At 53.0% G+C, this 14422-nt stretch overlaps 6 protein-coding genes across 6 annotated transcripts; 4 read left to right on the forward strand and 2 right to left on the reverse strand.

Annotated features, from left to right (window-relative positions):
• BO66DRAFT_471021 (mRNA export factor mexA) lies at nucleotides 1-2583 on the forward strand (the record flags this gene model as incomplete). The annotated part of the gene is made up of 3 exons (XM_025652828.1): nucleotides 1-429; nucleotides 623-2179; nucleotides 2235-2583. 3 exons carry the CDS (start codon nucleotides 1-3, stop codon nucleotides 2280-2282), a joined length of 2034 nt encoding a protein of 677 aa, XP_025504506.1. The 3' UTR covers nucleotides 2283-2583.
• Nucleotides 2584-2840: 257 nt separating this feature from the next.
• Nucleotides 2841-5802, forward strand: BO66DRAFT_391485 (putative GARP complex subunit Vps53). The gene is made up of 3 exons (XM_025647271.1): nucleotides 2841-3036; nucleotides 3111-4906; nucleotides 4971-5802. The coding sequence occupies exons 1-3, from the start codon at nucleotides 2961-2963 to the stop codon at nucleotides 5736-5738; spliced, it is 2640 nt and encodes an 879-aa protein (XP_025504507.1). The 5' UTR covers nucleotides 2841-2960; the 3' UTR covers nucleotides 5739-5802.
• Nucleotides 5803-6532: 730 nt separating this feature from the next.
• trm82 (putative tRNA methyltransferase) lies at nucleotides 6533-8309 on the reverse strand. The gene is made up of 3 exons (XM_025644662.1): nucleotides 7872-8309; nucleotides 7131-7799; nucleotides 6533-7054 (listed from the first exon to the last, which is right to left on the reverse strand). The coding sequence occupies exons 1-3, from the start codon at nucleotides 8261-8263 to the stop codon at nucleotides 6655-6657; spliced, it is 1461 nt and encodes a 486-aa protein (XP_025504508.1). The 5' UTR covers nucleotides 8264-8309; the 3' UTR covers nucleotides 6533-6654.
• Nucleotides 8310-8653: 344 nt separating this feature from the next.
• On the forward strand, nucleotides 8654-9712 carry BO66DRAFT_321605 (60S ribosomal protein uL10; the record flags this gene model as incomplete). The annotated part of the gene is made up of 3 exons (XM_025643725.1): nucleotides 8654-8827; nucleotides 8890-8959; nucleotides 9018-9712. 3 exons carry the CDS (start codon nucleotides 8654-8656, stop codon nucleotides 9710-9712), a joined length of 939 nt encoding a protein of 312 aa, XP_025504509.1.
• An 855-nt stretch (nucleotides 9713-10567) lies between these two features.
• On the forward strand, nucleotides 10568-12215 carry BO66DRAFT_471025 (uroporphyrinogen decarboxylase HEM12). Its single transcript, XM_025652829.1, has 4 exons — nucleotides 10568-10651; nucleotides 10711-10752; nucleotides 10850-11773; nucleotides 11838-12215. The coding sequence occupies exons 1-4, from the start codon at nucleotides 10597-10599 to the stop codon at nucleotides 11909-11911; spliced, it is 1095 nt and encodes a 364-aa protein (XP_025504510.1). The 5' UTR covers nucleotides 10568-10596; the 3' UTR covers nucleotides 11912-12215.
• BO66DRAFT_391490 (cytosine deaminase) lies at nucleotides 11928-12918 on the reverse strand. Its single transcript, XM_025647272.1, has 3 exons — nucleotides 12618-12918; nucleotides 12186-12451; nucleotides 11928-12040 (listed from the first exon to the last, which is right to left on the reverse strand). Exons 1-3 carry the CDS (start codon nucleotides 12774-12776, stop codon nucleotides 12019-12021), a joined length of 447 nt encoding a protein of 148 aa, XP_025504511.1. The 5' UTR covers nucleotides 12777-12918; the 3' UTR covers nucleotides 11928-12018.
• Between the last annotated feature and the right edge of the window lie 1504 nt (nucleotides 12919-14422).

A 14422-nucleotide genomic window follows, 5' to 3' on the forward strand; every position in this document is an offset into this window, starting at 1 on the left:
ATGAAGAACGGAAAGGCTCGAGGCCGTCCCAGCGCTTCGGATCGCGGGGGCATCCGCAAGCGGGGTGCTGCGAAAAAGGTCGATCGGGAAGGTGATCTGGTCATGGATGGAAATACGTCTCAGGCCCGTGCGAAGAGAGGTCGTGGGGACTCTGTTCGATCCGGCGCTTCTTCTGGAACACGGTCTCAGACATCCACCCGAGCTATCGATGCCATTCAGAAGGCTATTTCCAGCAACTCGGAATCGCAACAAGCAAATATCCGCCAAGGTGGCCGGGCCAGTAATCTGGAACAGGTCAGGGTCAACAACTGGAAGGGGAGCAAGGCCAAATCGAATCCCGACGGCGGCCAAGAAAGCCTAATCGCCTTCCTCGAGAAGAAACTCAGCCCACCCGACGCGAGAGCTAGCGCACGCGCAAGGATCACTAAGGTATGTGCAACACCAGAACTTGCGATCATCGACATATGAGTTATCACCAGCGTCGTCCTCTCCGATGTGCTCTCGTTTTCAGTGATGGTACCTCCAGAACGACGGTCGACACTTGCTTCCGCTCATTTGGCATTTATTCCTTGGGATGATCGCGATCATGGGAGGTCTCTTGCGCCTTACTAACGTTCACTAGTCGCGGCTCGAAGGCGACGCGATCATCGTGTCTATCAAGCCGGAACTGCTGAACAGAATGCTTCAGCTCAACGGCTTTAATTTTGCAGGCAAAATTTTGGAAATTGAAAAATATGATGAAGCTGGGATAGACCAGGCGATGCTACCTGTGAATGGTAGCACGCCCACGGCCGCCGACACGAAGGCTAAGATGACTGCTTTCCTCGCCAAGCGGTTTAACCGAGAAAACAAGCTCCTTGATCTCTCGGATCTACACAACGATCCGGATCTCATCGCCATGGGGATTTTCCAAAGCACATCAACTGAATCCAAATTCTTTCCTGCGCTGATGAAGGTTTGGGAGCTGAATCTTAGCCTGGTGTTCGACAGCCCCGCCGCGCGTCGCCGGGCGGTCGAGAGTGTCAGTCTGAGGGCCAACAAGCTTGACAATCTTAAGATGGTCACCACCTTGGCGCAAGCTTTCCCAGACTTGAAAAACCTCGACCTTTCGCACAACGACTTCAAGGACGCACAGTCCTTACTGGCATGGCGCCATAAGTTCGAAAATCTCGAGCTCCTAGACCTCTCCAACACCCCTTTCAGTGCCGACCCTACGTTCAAGGACACCATGCTCAAGTGGTATCTCAAACTCCGAGTCCTCAATGGTATCGAAGTTCGGACCGCAGAAGAATTGGCCGCACTGAAGAAATCCCCGATTCCTGTCCAGGCACCGTATTTCCGGGACGAGGGCTGCATTGCCGAGAACTTCATTAGAGCTTTCTTCTCGGGCTACGACAATGACCGGAACGGTTTGCTCGATAGCGTATACGACAACGAATCCACATTCACTCTTAACATCAACACCGCCGCTCCCAGAGCCCAGCAGGCTGATGTTGCAGCCTGGGACGCGTACATCAAGAATAGCAGGAACCTGCTCAGAATCACGCACTTGACCGCAAGAATGTCTCGATCGCATAACGGTGCGGACAAAATCCGCAAGCTATGGAACAGCCTTCCTGCTACAAGACACCCGGATATCGCGGCGCATCCTCAGGATTGGCTGATTGAGTGTTATCCGATCCCAGGACTGGTTGATCCGACCGGCCAGAGTCCCACTGGTGTTGGCGGCCTCTTGATCACAGTTCACGGTAAATACGACGAAATCGGCAAGGGCTCCAAGATCGACACGCGGAGCTTCGACAGAACGTTCGTATTAGGCCCTGGCGGTGGCGCGGGTGGAGTGAGAGTCATCAACGACATCCTATGTTGTCGCGCGTACGGCGGTAACGAAGCATGGGCTCCAGAAACCGAGGAAGCCGCTCAACCGGCGGCTCAACAGGCAACCCCCCAGCAGTCTATCGATCAGGCAGCTGTTCCTCAGCAGGTGGTGGGACCACCAGCCACCCCGGAAGGGTATGGCATGCCTGCCCCCGGAAAGAGTGAGACTCAAGTGCAGCAAGAGCAACTCGTCATTCAAGTCATGAGCCAGACTGGAATGACCTTGCAGTATTCCGAGTTGGCTATTAGCGGAAATGGCTGGGACTTGGACAAAGCTTTGCAGGACTTTGCCAAGCTCAAGGTAAGACCAATTAGAAGACTGTTTGCAAAAGATATCCATACTAATCCATCTACAGGAACAGGGAACGTTGCCCCCTGAAGCCTTCCTAGCCGGAACAGTCTAAACACTCGGCATCGCCGCTCGCCAACGACAGAACGGCGGGTTCAAATCACACTTTGCTAGATCCCAACGGTGTTTGCTTGGAGTTACAATTTTGTCTTACTTTGACGTGGTCTGTTTTTGCTGCTTCTTATTGCATGGCTCGGGCGAATGGCAAACCGGGCTGAAGACTCAAATACTGAATCTAGTTTTTCTTTCCATCTTATCCTGTTATGTATCAACCAAGACTACGAATATTATGTCCATAAATAAAGAGCCTGGTGATTGGAGAACAATACCCCCTAGGCAGATTAATTAAAATCCACACACTTTTCACCTGTCAATCGCTGTAAGCGAAGAAAATGAAAGCTTCAATAAATATTGTAGATTGTTGGAGTAACAAGACAAGAATTTCAACAAAGTCCATGGTGTTGATTGAGCCCGGAGTGCTGGACAACCTTGCCGGACTCCCGCCCGCCCTTTGTGAGCTTCTCCGAACCAACTCCCCGCTTCCCGCCTCCCGCTTCCCCCCCCCAATCGTTTGGAGCTGATCATCCCATCCTACTCCATAACAACTAACTAGCTCTCTTTGTTCTTCCTCCCCCCTGTACTTCTTTGAATGTGGTGTGCATGTTGAATCGGCGACTGCGTTCAAGCTGGTATTGCAGCATGTGTTTGGTGTTTATATTAAAGAGCTAATGGAATGTTCACCACTACTACCACTACCACCGCCCCAATGCCCTCCAATGGAGCGGCCGATATCGACCCCTTAGATGCAGGTGAGCGGACTTGGCTGACAACCCTCAGTCCTGCGTCCTATGAAGCACAATCACTGATCAATCTGTTGCACTAGCGGATTACGATCCTATCGACCATCTTAACTCAATCTTCTCCCATCCTTCCACGCTGTCCGCCGTGTCACAAGTGTCCCAGTCCCTCTCCGCATACGAAGATGAGCTCGACGACGATATCAGCGCCCTGGTCGAGGACCAGGTCACCTCGAATGCGGAAAGTGTTGAGCGCATCCAGGCCGCCAAAGCGGACCTGACCGAACTGTTTAAAAAGATCGACGATGTGCGCGACCGCGCTTCCAAGACCGAGCTCGCGATCACGGAGATGACGGCGGATATCAAACAATTGGACAACGCGAAGAAGAACCTCACACTATCCATGACAGCCCTGAAGCGGCTGCAGATGCTGACAACGGCCTACGATCAGCTTCGCGCCCTCAGTCGGACCAGGCAATACCGGGACTGCGCCCAGCTGCTGCAGGCGGTCATTCAGCTCATGGCGCATTTCAAATCGTACCGGTCGATCGATCAGATCGCTCTCCTCAGCAAGAACGTGGCAGATATACAAAGGGAGCTCCTGGAACAAGTTTGTGAAGATTTCGAGCTGGCGTTCGCCAAGGGGGAGGTTGGGCTGCGCAGGTCGACGCTCTCGGAGGGTTGCTTGGTCATGGATGCGCTGGGCGAACACGCCAAATCTAGGCTCGTGACCTGGTACTGCAATTTCCAACTGCGGGAGTACCGTCAGGTGTTCAGAAATAACGAGGAGGCAGGATCTCTGGACAACATATCGCGGCGGTATGCGTGGTTCAGACGTATTCTGAAGATTTATGATGAGGAATACGCGCCCATCTTCCCCGCGTCTTGGAAGGTTAATGAGACACTCACCAATATCTTCTGTGAAGGAACGAGGGACGACTTCAAGGGCATCCTCTCGCGCTCGGTGCGCAATGGGCAATCGATCGACGTCAATCTGCTCCTGTCGTGTTTGCAAGAAACCTTGGATTTCGAACATTCGCTTGAGCGACGCTTTGTGAGCCCCGCTCGTCCCTCTACTGATACCTTCGCCTCGAGCGAGGCGCCGGTGTTTGGCCAGGCTATATCGGAGGCTTTTGAGCCCTATCTCAGCGTCTGGGTCGAGGCTCAAGAAAAGCAACTGGCTGCACTGATACCCAAGTACCGGCAGCAGCCGATTAAGCCGCCGGACGAAGAGTTCGACTCTCACATAGTGATATCCTCCTCGACGGATCTGTTCAACTTCTACCGACATGCTTTACAGCAATGTGCGAAATTGTCCACCGGCGGAAGCCTTGCAGACCTGGCGAAGGTCTTTGCAAAGTACCTGGACCAATACGCACAACAGGTACTTCTCTACTACATCAGTGAACGTCCCAGTGGTCACACACCATCGAAGGTACCCAACCTCGAGGATCTCATCCTGGTTCTCAACACTGCCGATTACTGCTACACGACCTGTAACCAGTTAGAGGAGAAGATTAAGGGGAGGCTGGATAAGAATTTGAAACAGTCCGTGGACCTGCAGAGCCAGGCGGACACATTCATGGGCATCGCGTCTGCAACCGTTCGAGGTCTTGTACGGAGGGTTGAGATCGACTTGGAACCTTGTTGGCGCGAAATGCGCAATATACCCTGGAGTCGGTTGGAAAATGTCAGCGACCAGAGCTCCTACGTGGGCGAACTCTTGTCAAAGACTCAGACCAAGTGCTCGGAAACTCTACAACTACTACACAAACAGCAATACGCGCGGGCTTTTGCAGACCACACTGTAGAGCTGATCTCAAACCTTTTCACCACCAACATCTTCCAGTCCAAGCCTATTGCAGAGACTGGAGCGGAGCAGGTAAACTATTCTCGATCACCGTCTACGTCCCGCTGCCTCTCCCAAACTAATCACCTGTGTCTAGATGCTCCTCGATGCCTACGCCCTCAAAGCCGGTCTTTCATCACTTCTCCCAAATCCCGCCCCCGCCGGCTTCGTCAAGCGCGTCAACAGCAGTTTCGCTAAGATTGAAGCCCTCCTCAAGACCCTGCAGGTGCACCCTTCACCCCCCGAGGCCCTCGTGCAGGCGTACCTCGTCCACATCGCCGACCAGAACAACACCAACTTCCGCAAGATCCTTGACATGAAGGGCATCCGCAGCCGCCAGGAACAGAATCACCTCCTGGAACTCTTCCAGATCCACCGCGCATCCGATCGCTACGCCTCCAACCTGCAGCAGAGTAACCCCATGCTGACCGCCCTGCAATCCACCACTGCGCCCACCTCCACCTCGGTCTCCCAGGGCTTGGGACTCGGCTCGGCCGCCGCGTCCATCGGCGCCACGAACCTCCCCACCCGCTTCGACGCATCCCTGCTCGGCTCCGCCCTCATCTCCGCCGCCAAGGACGGTGTCGACCGCTTCGGAACTCCCATGAGCGGCTCCTCGGCAACCACGATACCCGGAGGAGGCGGCGCAGGCGCAACATCCGGTGTTGGTGGTGGCGGCAGCGGAGCCATCCTCACCTCGGCCTCCTCAACGCCCAACCCCACAGGTTCGGCCCCGAGCAACCCCGGCGCGGAGAGCAGCGCCACTGCGAACCTGAACGAAAATCTGAAGAACATCGGCAAGTTCTTCCGCCGTGATCTGGGTGGATTTGGCGGTAGGTTTGGCCGAAGTGGGGATGACGGGTGATAGTCTTTTGTTCTAGGTGTGTGTTGCGGGTGGGATGTACTTTCTGTAAATATGAATATAATCTCTTTTACTCCCGTTTGGAATGCCTCCAGGCTGTTTTGCCTACTTGCCTAGCATGGTGGTTGCTTCTTGTGGTTGGTCGGTAGTGGTAAATTACTGTATGGGATTCGTTCAACTTTGCTGTGGATAGATGGATTCTCACGAGAAGAGTATGCTGTCCATGATCGTGTTCATAGCTTGTGCCGTGTGCCCTGTGGTTGACTCTGCGTGGCAGCTGGGATTAAAAGCTATCTATGCCCATGTGCCCGAACTAGATACAGTGTGGCTCTTGGCTCTGAGCTAGCCGTCTGTCAATAGCGAGTTTAAATTTCTTTGTCTATTTTCTATTGATCTTCTCATTCTCCTGTTTTTGGGGGTAGGGGTGGGCGAAGTGGGCGAAGAAAATGTGGGATGTTTGGCCCGCGGCGGATTCCATAAAGAGGTGTTTCACGATTTCAACGGTCTCACATGTGGGTGAGATCAGAAATGGGTTGGAACCCTCTGAGATGAATCAAGGGCATGGTTGGGGTTGGTTAGAGATGGTATAATGTGGCCGCTTCAAGTAGTCTAATTCTGCGACGGGCTTTTCGCAGAATACATGAGTTGGAGGGTTCGTAGCAAAGATGTGTAGATAGCCCCACCTACGACGAACACTCTCAACACAGGAAACTGCAGGAGCTTTCAGTACGACACCGGAAGAGTTTCTTACTGGTAGCAACGTCTGATTATCGTCGTATCCCTGACAAGGCCTGTTACACGGAATATGTCAATATCTAAGAATAACTATGTACAATTACATAATCGTTTGTGATGTGCACAAGAGTTTACTCGCGTACGTTCACAAAAGGTATACATTGGTTCATTTTGATGACTTCGTCTACTCGTCCTCCCCGCCTCTCGGCGTCTTGCGAAGCTTGCTCATGGCATACAATAGATCATTCAGCTCACCCCGCTTCTTGTCTTCGGTGGTAGCCGCGATTTCCAACGTACCCACGGCGTTGATAGCGCCGGTCGCGGACTGCAGGGTCGGTTCCCAGCCCAGCGAGCCTTCGGTGCCCTGCTGGAGACGGAAGGCCTCGAGCAAAATGGAAGGGGCAGAGGGGCTTGCGCGCCACTCGTTAGTCGAGCCCGCGGTGCGGACGGAGTCGACGGAGATGAGCAGCGTGTTGTCCTTCTCGATGCTGGTCACGGCGAGGACATTGCCGGTGAGGTCGAGGGGGGTTTGGGGCTTGAGGGAGCCGTCGGCTTCGAGGGTGAAGCATTGGAGTTGGGAGGATCTGAGGATGATTGAGGATTAGTGGCTGATCGTTCTCGGTTTCTGCGGTTATTGTTGTTTAGATCAAATGGACTTACCCATCAAGCGCAACAAGAATGAGTCGCAGGTCCCCGAGTGTCGTGGCCCAGATTCCGCGGACGACCACCTCAGCGGCGGATGAGTCCTCGACCAAGGGAACCTTATGGAGAGCACGGCCCTCGGTCCAGTTCCAGACCATCAGGTAGTTGTCGCCTCCGCCGGAGATCAGGTACTCGGGAGCGTCCCGCGGCACGCAGATCTTGCTGATGAAGGCTGTATGACCCAAGCAGTAGTTTTCGATGACATGCGCCTGGGGTGGGCCACGGGAGACACGGATGTGTTCGTCGCGGTCGGCGGTCAGGATATAGGTACGCTTGTGGGTGTCGGAAGGGAGAGATACGAAGAGCATGTCGGTGAGCAGCGAGACGTGGCCGAGCAGGAGGTGGTGTTCGAACGAGGGGCCGGACTTCTCCTCCCCTGCTTCCTTTTTCTTCTTGGCGAGTTCAAGTTGCTGTTCCAAAGCTCTCAGATTGCCCTTTGTGTGCACGGTCAGGTTGGTTGCGGCAGGATGGCTGAGTTTCGCCTCTCTGTTTGGTCTGGGAGCAACGGCGGGCTTTTCATTACTGGGGATGAGGGGTAGAGAGTGAACGTCTCCGAATTTGTCGGCGCATAGGATTGTGGTCTCATCGCTAGTCAATGCTATAGAGGATGGTCGCTTGGGCATAATTCTGCGGGGGCAGCGTTAGTATACAACGACGAGCGCGCTCAGTTCGTTGGAACGTATCATTGGCCACGCTTACCTCTCGCTGAGTTGTTGGAATGAACCATCATCTTGGACCTGGAAGACGCGGATACACTTGTCTTCTCCTGTGACAGCAATAACATATTCGCCGTTCGATGTGCTAGTGACAATGGGAATGTTCGACCAAGCAGGCGGGGCCTTCGACTTCTCGGTCTTCTCTGCGGTCTCGGACTCTTCCACAGAGCCGCCCTCCGCCGTAGAGACCTTTCTTTTCTTCTCTGGGGGTTCTTGGTCACTTGAGCTGGTATCTTGTGGCCAGCTCGCAAGTCGTTGGCCGGTCTCGGCAGAGTAAGAGTACAGCCGTGGGCCAGCGGAGGCAAGCAGAAGCTTAGCCTGCGGCCTCTCCACAAACTGAATGCATTGAAAGGGGTATTGGAAGTTGAGAGCCATGGTGTACCGCTTTGATTGGAGCTCAAGGATGGTGGTTCGGCCCCGATAATAATGGATATCGCAAGTAGCAATCGCAGAAAGCAACCTTTGCCCCCACTTGCGATTCGATAGATGGAATAGGCACAAGGCAGAAAAAAAAAAGCCTCTCACCGCCCGCGAGTGCGACACCGCATGCGACACCGCCTACTCCAAGCAGGAGCTGGAGCTAAGCGCAGAGCGGGGCCCACGTGACATATCGGCTAGCGAGGCCACAACCGAGTAAAGATTTCCTAAAATCCGCGGCGCGATTGTTTCTTCGATCCTTCAACGTTTCGATTTATTCGGACAACAACAACTTCAACAAATATTCCCTTGCCCTTAAACAGCCTTTCTTCAGCGAAATAAGGAGAAATGGGGGGCAAGTCTGCTACCAAGGCCGCTTACTTCGAGAAGCTCAAGGCCCTTCTCGATGAGTACAAGACCGTCTTCATTGTCGGTGTCGACAATGTCAGCTCCCAGCAGATGCACGAGATCCGTGTCTCTCTGCGTGGTGAGGGTGTCGTCCTGATGGGTAAGAACACCATGGTAAGTTGTCTCTCATTCCCCTGTCGTCAATTGGCCGTCGCATATTAATGGTGTAATCAAAGGTCCGCCGTGCCATCAAGGGCTTCGTCACCGACAACCCGGAGTACGAGCGCCTGCTCCCCTTCGTTAAGGGTATGTCATGATCCACACGTCTGCGTTAAGGAGCTAGGAAGCTGACTGAGTCGCGCAGGTAACGTCGGTTTCATCTTCACCAACGGTGACCTCAAGTCCACCAAGGAGAAGATCCTGGCCAACCGTGTCGCTGCTCCCGCTCGTGCCGGTGCCGTTGCCCCCGCTGATGTCTGGATTCCCGCTGGTAACACCGGTATGGAACCCGGTAAGACCTCTTTCTTCCAGGCTCTCGGTGTCCCCACCAAGATTGCTCGTGGTACCATTGAAATCACCACCGATCTGAAGCTCGTTGAGGCTGGTGCCAAGGTCGGCCCCTCCGAGGCCACCCTGTTGAACATGCTCAACATCTCTCCCTTCACCTACGGTATGACCATCTCCCAGGTCTACGACCAGGGTCAGACCTTCGGTGCCGAGGTTCTCGACATCGAGGAGTCCCAGCTCCTCGATGCCTTCAGCGCTGCCATCAAGACCATCACCAGCATCTCTTTGGCCGCTAACTTCCCCACCCTTCCCTCTGTCGTCCACTCCGTGGTCAACAGCTACAAGAAGGTTCTCGCTGTTGCCATCGAGACTGAGATCTCCTGGCCCGAGATTGAGGAGCTCAAGGACCGTATCGCCAACCCTGACGCTTACGCTTCTGCCGCTCCCGCTGCCGCCGCTGCCCCTGCTGGCGGTGATGCCCCCGCTGCCGAGGCCGCTGCCGAGGAGGCTGAGGAGTCTGACGAGGACATGGGCTTCGGTCTTTTCGACTAAGCGTCTCGCGTCTAGTTTGAACGTGACATGCACACCATGTTTTAGATATCTTTCTTGCCAGTCTTGACGATTGGATGAATGAAATGATTTTCATGGTCATGAATGTTGTGATCCTTCTCTCATCTACATAATGGAACGTAGTCTACGCTCCATTATATGATGAATCAACAAAGGTGAGCTTTTCTTTTCTTTTCTTTTTTCTTTTTAAAATCTGTCTTTCGTGCACACATTCCTTCGGTGGATGATGATCCTTTTTAACTCGTAGCTACGGCTTTGAAGATCAAAAACAGCAACAACTTACACTCTAATTTTTTGCTGACACCTCTGTTACCCTTTCACTTTTTGTTACTCACGCTCTTGAGACAACCTGAAAGCTAACATCAATTGAAAATAGGTCTGCGTTGGTTCGTCGTAGGACGTAAAGCCCAGCTTCTCGATCCACACCTCGACTTAGTGTCTTGCCAAAGTCTATGTGTAGGTTGAGTGTTGCGCTTGTAGAAGTTTAGGAATATTGGGATATCTATTTCTGGAGGTCTAGGTTCCACGACGGGAGTGGCCGCAGCATGGTGTATGGAAGCTTTATAGCTAGCAATCAAACATTTAATTCAAATTCTCTTGTCCATGCCCCATAACCACAGTTTTCACCCTATACCCGCAATTTTGAAGAGGGGCTCCTGAGTATGTCGAACCTGCGATCCAGCCTCGGGTCTTTTGGCGGAGAATTTACTCAACTCCCACTGTAACTTAATTTTACTCCGCGTAGTCAGCGGTGATCAGCCGATTGGCGGCCCGAGGCACCGAGCGGCAGGACCTGCGCATGTCATGGAAACCCCTCCTTCCCAAGGTCCCCTCTTCCTCTTCTGTAACATACCTTTGCAACCAAAATGCCAGAACAATTTGCACCATTGAAGAACGACCTCCTGCTGAGGGCCGCCAGAGGTAGCCTGAACTGCAAATACATGCTCATCATCGAAGCAAGCTAACTAGTTCTCCACTAGGCGAGGAGGTTCCTCGTCCTCCGATCTGGGTCATGCGGCAAGGTACGCATTCCCCCTCCATCCTCCAAATCAAGGACCTGCGGCTGGAAGAAGAATGTGCAGTAACAGTCACTAACCTGGGTGGCTCATTCTGCTACAGCTGGTCGTTACCTCCCCGAATACCACGAAGCGAAAGGCAACCGCGACTTCTTCGAATGCTGCCGCAGCCCCGAGATTGCGTCCACATTGACTCTCCAGCCCATTGAGCGGTACGCCGGACTCATCGATGCCGCCATCATCTTCTCCGACATCCTGGTGATCCCCCAGGCCATGGGCATGCAGGTGGAGATGGTCGACAAGAAGGGCCCGCACTTCCCGCAACCGCTGCAGTCGCCGGACGACGGACAGTACGAGAAGGTGATGCAGAAGAAGGTGGACGTCAAGGCCGAGCTGGACTACGTCTACAAGGCCATCACGCTCACCCGCCACAAGCTGGCCGGCCGGGTGCCCTTGATCGGCTTCTGCGGAGCGCCCTGGACCCTGCTGTGCTACATGGTCGAAGGTGGAGGTACGAAGCTCTTCGTGCAGTCGAAGAAGTGGATCTACAGATACGCCGAGGAGTCCAAGGCTCTGCTGCAGAAGATCGCCGAGATCTGTGTCGAGTACCTGGCGCTTCAGGTCGAGGCCGGCGCGCAGCTGGTGCAGGTGTTCGACTCCTGGGCTGGGGAGATGTCGCCCGTGGCCTTCAGCCGGTTCTCTCTCCCGTATCTGCGCTACATCTCCCAGAATCTCCCCAAGAAGTTGACGGAGATGGGTCTGGAACCTGTCCCGATGACGGTCTTCGCCAAGGGGGCTTGGTTTGCTTTGGAGGATCTGTGCGAGTCTGGCTACAACGTTGTCGGTCTGGACTGGCTGCATGATCCCGCCGAGGCCAAGAAGATCGCGAACGGTCGTGTGACGCTCCAGGGCAATGCTGATCCGGGTGTTCTTTACGGTACCCGCGAGGCCATCACCGAGGCCGTGGAGACTATGGTCCGCGGCTTCTGGCCGGGCAAGAAGGGCTGGATTGCCAACTTGGGACACGGTGAGATATATCCCGGTCTGGATGTTGAAGTTTTGCGTATACTAATAATACTGGTGGTGATTAGGCATTACTCCGTTCGTCAATCCCGATGACCTCAAATTCTACTTCGAGGAAATCCACCGCTTGACGGCGGCTTAAGATCGTCGCTTTATGTGGGTATGACTCATTTGCTCTCTTGTTGGCTATATATACATATTGGATATCTCCGCTGCAGCGTATCTGCAAAATCCTTTTCTCACGATGACTCAGACGGCAATGTCCTCATTCCTGTTTGGGTTCATATAGTCAGACCGGGAATTCTTACCAGAAATTAAAAAGTGGCGGAAGTGTGTGATAGAAAAAGGGGTGAAAGAAATGATACCATGCTGCAAAAAAATGGAAAGACAAAATGGAAAAGCAAGTTCCAACTTACCAGAGCTCCGGCTTGTCCTTGACAAAGTCCTCCATCAACTTCTTGCACTCTTTGTTATCCAAGACCACCACTTCCTTCCCACGGTTGAGAAGGTATTCCTCCCCGCCCATGAAGTTCTTGTTCTCGCCGATCACGACGCGCTTCACCTTGTAGAGAATGCAGGCACCGGTGCACATATCGCATGGCGACAGGGTGGTGTACATGGTGGCACCTTCGTAGGCCGAAGCAGGCAACCGACCCGAGTTCTCAAGCGCAGACATCTCAGCCTAATTGCAATTTATTGGAAAGTTAGTTCGCAAGCTCCTGCAGCTCAGCTACGTCATCATGCAAGGGCAGGCTGCTAGTACAGTAAAACCACCCAACGCGACAATTTGATAATAATACACGAGCTTGTCCAACCAAGAAAGAAAAAAACTCGAGGCGGAAACGTACATGCAAAACGGCGCTGCCCTTCTGGACGCGCATATTGTGACCGCGACCGAGGATCTTGCCATCCTTGGACACCAGGGCAGCTCCAATGGGGACACCTCCCTCGGCCAATCCTTGCTTGGCCTCCTCGAGAGCGGCGATGAATCCGGGATCGGTTTCCATGGTGAATGGTGGATGGTGGTCGTGGTGTTTGATGCGGGGTTGCGGGGGAAAAGGGAGGGAGACGAATGTCACTTCTGACAGCAGATTAGAGCAAGGAAAAAGAGAATTTCTGGAATCCGGAGATTCAAGATTAAGATTTGACGATAATCTTTAACCGAGCACTGCGTACGGTCGTCGGTAACTTATCTTTTCCTTCCCCCCTTTGGCCTTATCTCTTTCCGCTTCGGTCTGCCGAGCCCGGGAGTTGGGGTTCTATTACTTCATCGTATCTGCCAAACTGCCGAGAGCCCCGGGCTCGGGTTGTATGGTTACTTATCCGTGAACTTGGGTAGGTAGAAGATTGGTGGACTTATGTGAATACTTGCGAATGTGCTCGCTGCTAAGTGGACTTGCTTGGAAAATCTTTTCAATTATGTTTCGGCGTCGAGGAACTGATTACGCTATTTGCTTGGTGTACAATACAGTAGAATTATACTTTCCAAGTCCAGGATGAGCCTTGGAGATCAACTGTAGATGGAATTGCTATTGGACATCACTTCCCCCCCCCCAACTAAAACAAGCGCAGACCCTTTGTTGTCATTTCTTGAAGCTCATGTGTATGTTCTCTTTTCTCTCTGCTCACTCCTCTGCCTGGTTGTTATGTCTGTGGATGCGAGAATAGTGAGGCAGAAGCTGGTCCTCCCTTTGAAAAACAACAGACAGATCACAATCAACTACACCTCAGAGGCCACGACGGCATCTGCAGTCAATGGGCAGACAGGAGTTTGTAGTAGCCGCCGCGTCTTGTGTGAAGTGGTATTTGCACCTCCTCTGAGTGTCTCACTCCTCACTGCCCATGAAGAAGTTTTTTGTCCCCAGTGGGAGTGGGACGAAGACGAACTACTGAGAGAAACAAGACTAGTCGAGCTCGTTCCGCGACGGCATGATTGATCTTCCAGGGCAAGCGAGGCGGAGGTCAAGGCGGATATCGCGGGTCAAGGCATGTCAAAGTCAAGCTTGAGGATGTGCAACCTTGGGACGTGAGCATCCTCAAGGATGCTGAAGTGTGTGGTCATCCGAGTCAAACCCGTTGGTCGATCCGGTGAAGGGCTCAGGATCTCTAAGTTGGCATGAACGGATTCTGTTTTGTCGTCTTGTGCAGGTCGTTTCATGTTACGGTACCTAGGATCGTGGATGTGCGGTAGGTCATTGAGTTTGAAGAGTTCTGTGGCTAGCTTGTTAGCCCATGTCATGCTAGATGATGTGAGGCTCTAATAGTGGGCTATGCATACTTCATGTAGTCGCAGGACGACTTGAGATTGGGGAAGTCTGATACCTCTGTTGCCTGAGCTTGAGGCTTGGATTTAGATTTGATTTGCTGTGAAGGTGGTTTGCACAAACAATGATAATTGGCGACGCCGCTATGAGATTGTAAGGGGTGCTAAGCAGAATGGACTCCCTGCTTCAGAGAAAGTCGTTGCCTCGGTTATTTCAAGACCTGTTGTGCTGTTAGGATAAACTGTCAAAGTGGTCGATATTTGTTTGGTACCTGGTATCACAGGTTTGGCATAGTGTATAATGCGCAACGATCTTGGAGAGGATATTCGTATCCCACAGAGTTGAACAGCTACTCATCCGCTTCGCGATGGAGTTATGTAGAGACAGTA

Source organism: Aspergillus aculeatinus (genome assembly GCF_003184765.1).
Source record: "Aspergillus aculeatinus CBS 121060 unplaced genomic scaffold BO66scaffold_21, whole genome shotgun sequence".
NCBI classification, from domain to species: Eukaryota; Fungi; Ascomycota; class Eurotiomycetes; order Eurotiales; family Aspergillaceae; genus Aspergillus; species Aspergillus aculeatinus.

Bases quoted from the DNA above. Each gene is read 5' to 3' on its own strand.
- BO66DRAFT_391485 (XM_025647271.1), top strand. From the start codon at position 2,961: ATGTTCACCACTACTACCACTACCACCGCCCCAATGCCCTCCAATGGA. The intron at 3,037-3,110 runs GTGAGCGGACTT...CTGTTGCACTAG, and splicing joins TATCGACCCCTTAGATGCAG to CGGATTACGATCCTATCGAC. The intron at 4,907-4,970 runs GTAAACTATTCT...ACCTGTGTCTAG, and splicing joins CAGAGACTGGAGCGGAGCAG to ATGCTCCTCGATGCCTACGC.
- trm82 (XM_025644662.1), bottom strand. From the start codon at position 8,263: ATGGCTCTCAACTTCCAATACCCCTTTCAATGCATTCAGTTTGTGGAG. The intron at 7,800-7,871 runs GTAAGCGTGGCC...CTGCCCCCGCAG, and splicing joins TTCCAACAACTCAGCGAGAG to AATTATGCCCAAGCGACCAT. The intron at 7,055-7,130 runs GTAAGTCCATTT...AATCATCCTCAG, and splicing joins ATTCTTGTTGCGCTTGATGG to ATCCTCCCAACTCCAATGCT.
- BO66DRAFT_471025 (XM_025652829.1), top strand. From the start codon at position 10,597: ATGCCAGAACAATTTGCACCATTGAAGAACGACCTCCTGCTGAGGGCC. The intron at 10,652-10,710 runs GTAGCCTGAACT...GTTCTCCACTAG, and splicing joins CCTGCTGAGGGCCGCCAGAG to GCGAGGAGGTTCCTCGTCCT. The intron at 11,774-11,837 runs GTGAGATATATC...GGTGGTGATTAG, and splicing joins GATTGCCAACTTGGGACACG to GCATTACTCCGTTCGTCAAT.
- BO66DRAFT_391490 (XM_025647272.1), bottom strand. From the start codon at position 12,776: ATGGAAACCGATCCCGGATTCATCGCCGCTCTCGAGGAGGCCAAGCAA. The intron at 12,452-12,617 runs GTACGTTTCCGC...AATTGCAATTAG, and splicing joins AGGGCAGCGCCGTTTTGCAT to GCTGAGATGTCTGCGCTTGA. The intron at 12,041-12,185 runs GTAAGTTGGAAC...GAACCCAAACAG, and splicing joins AAGGACAAGCCGGAGCTCTG to GAATGAGGACATTGCCGTCT.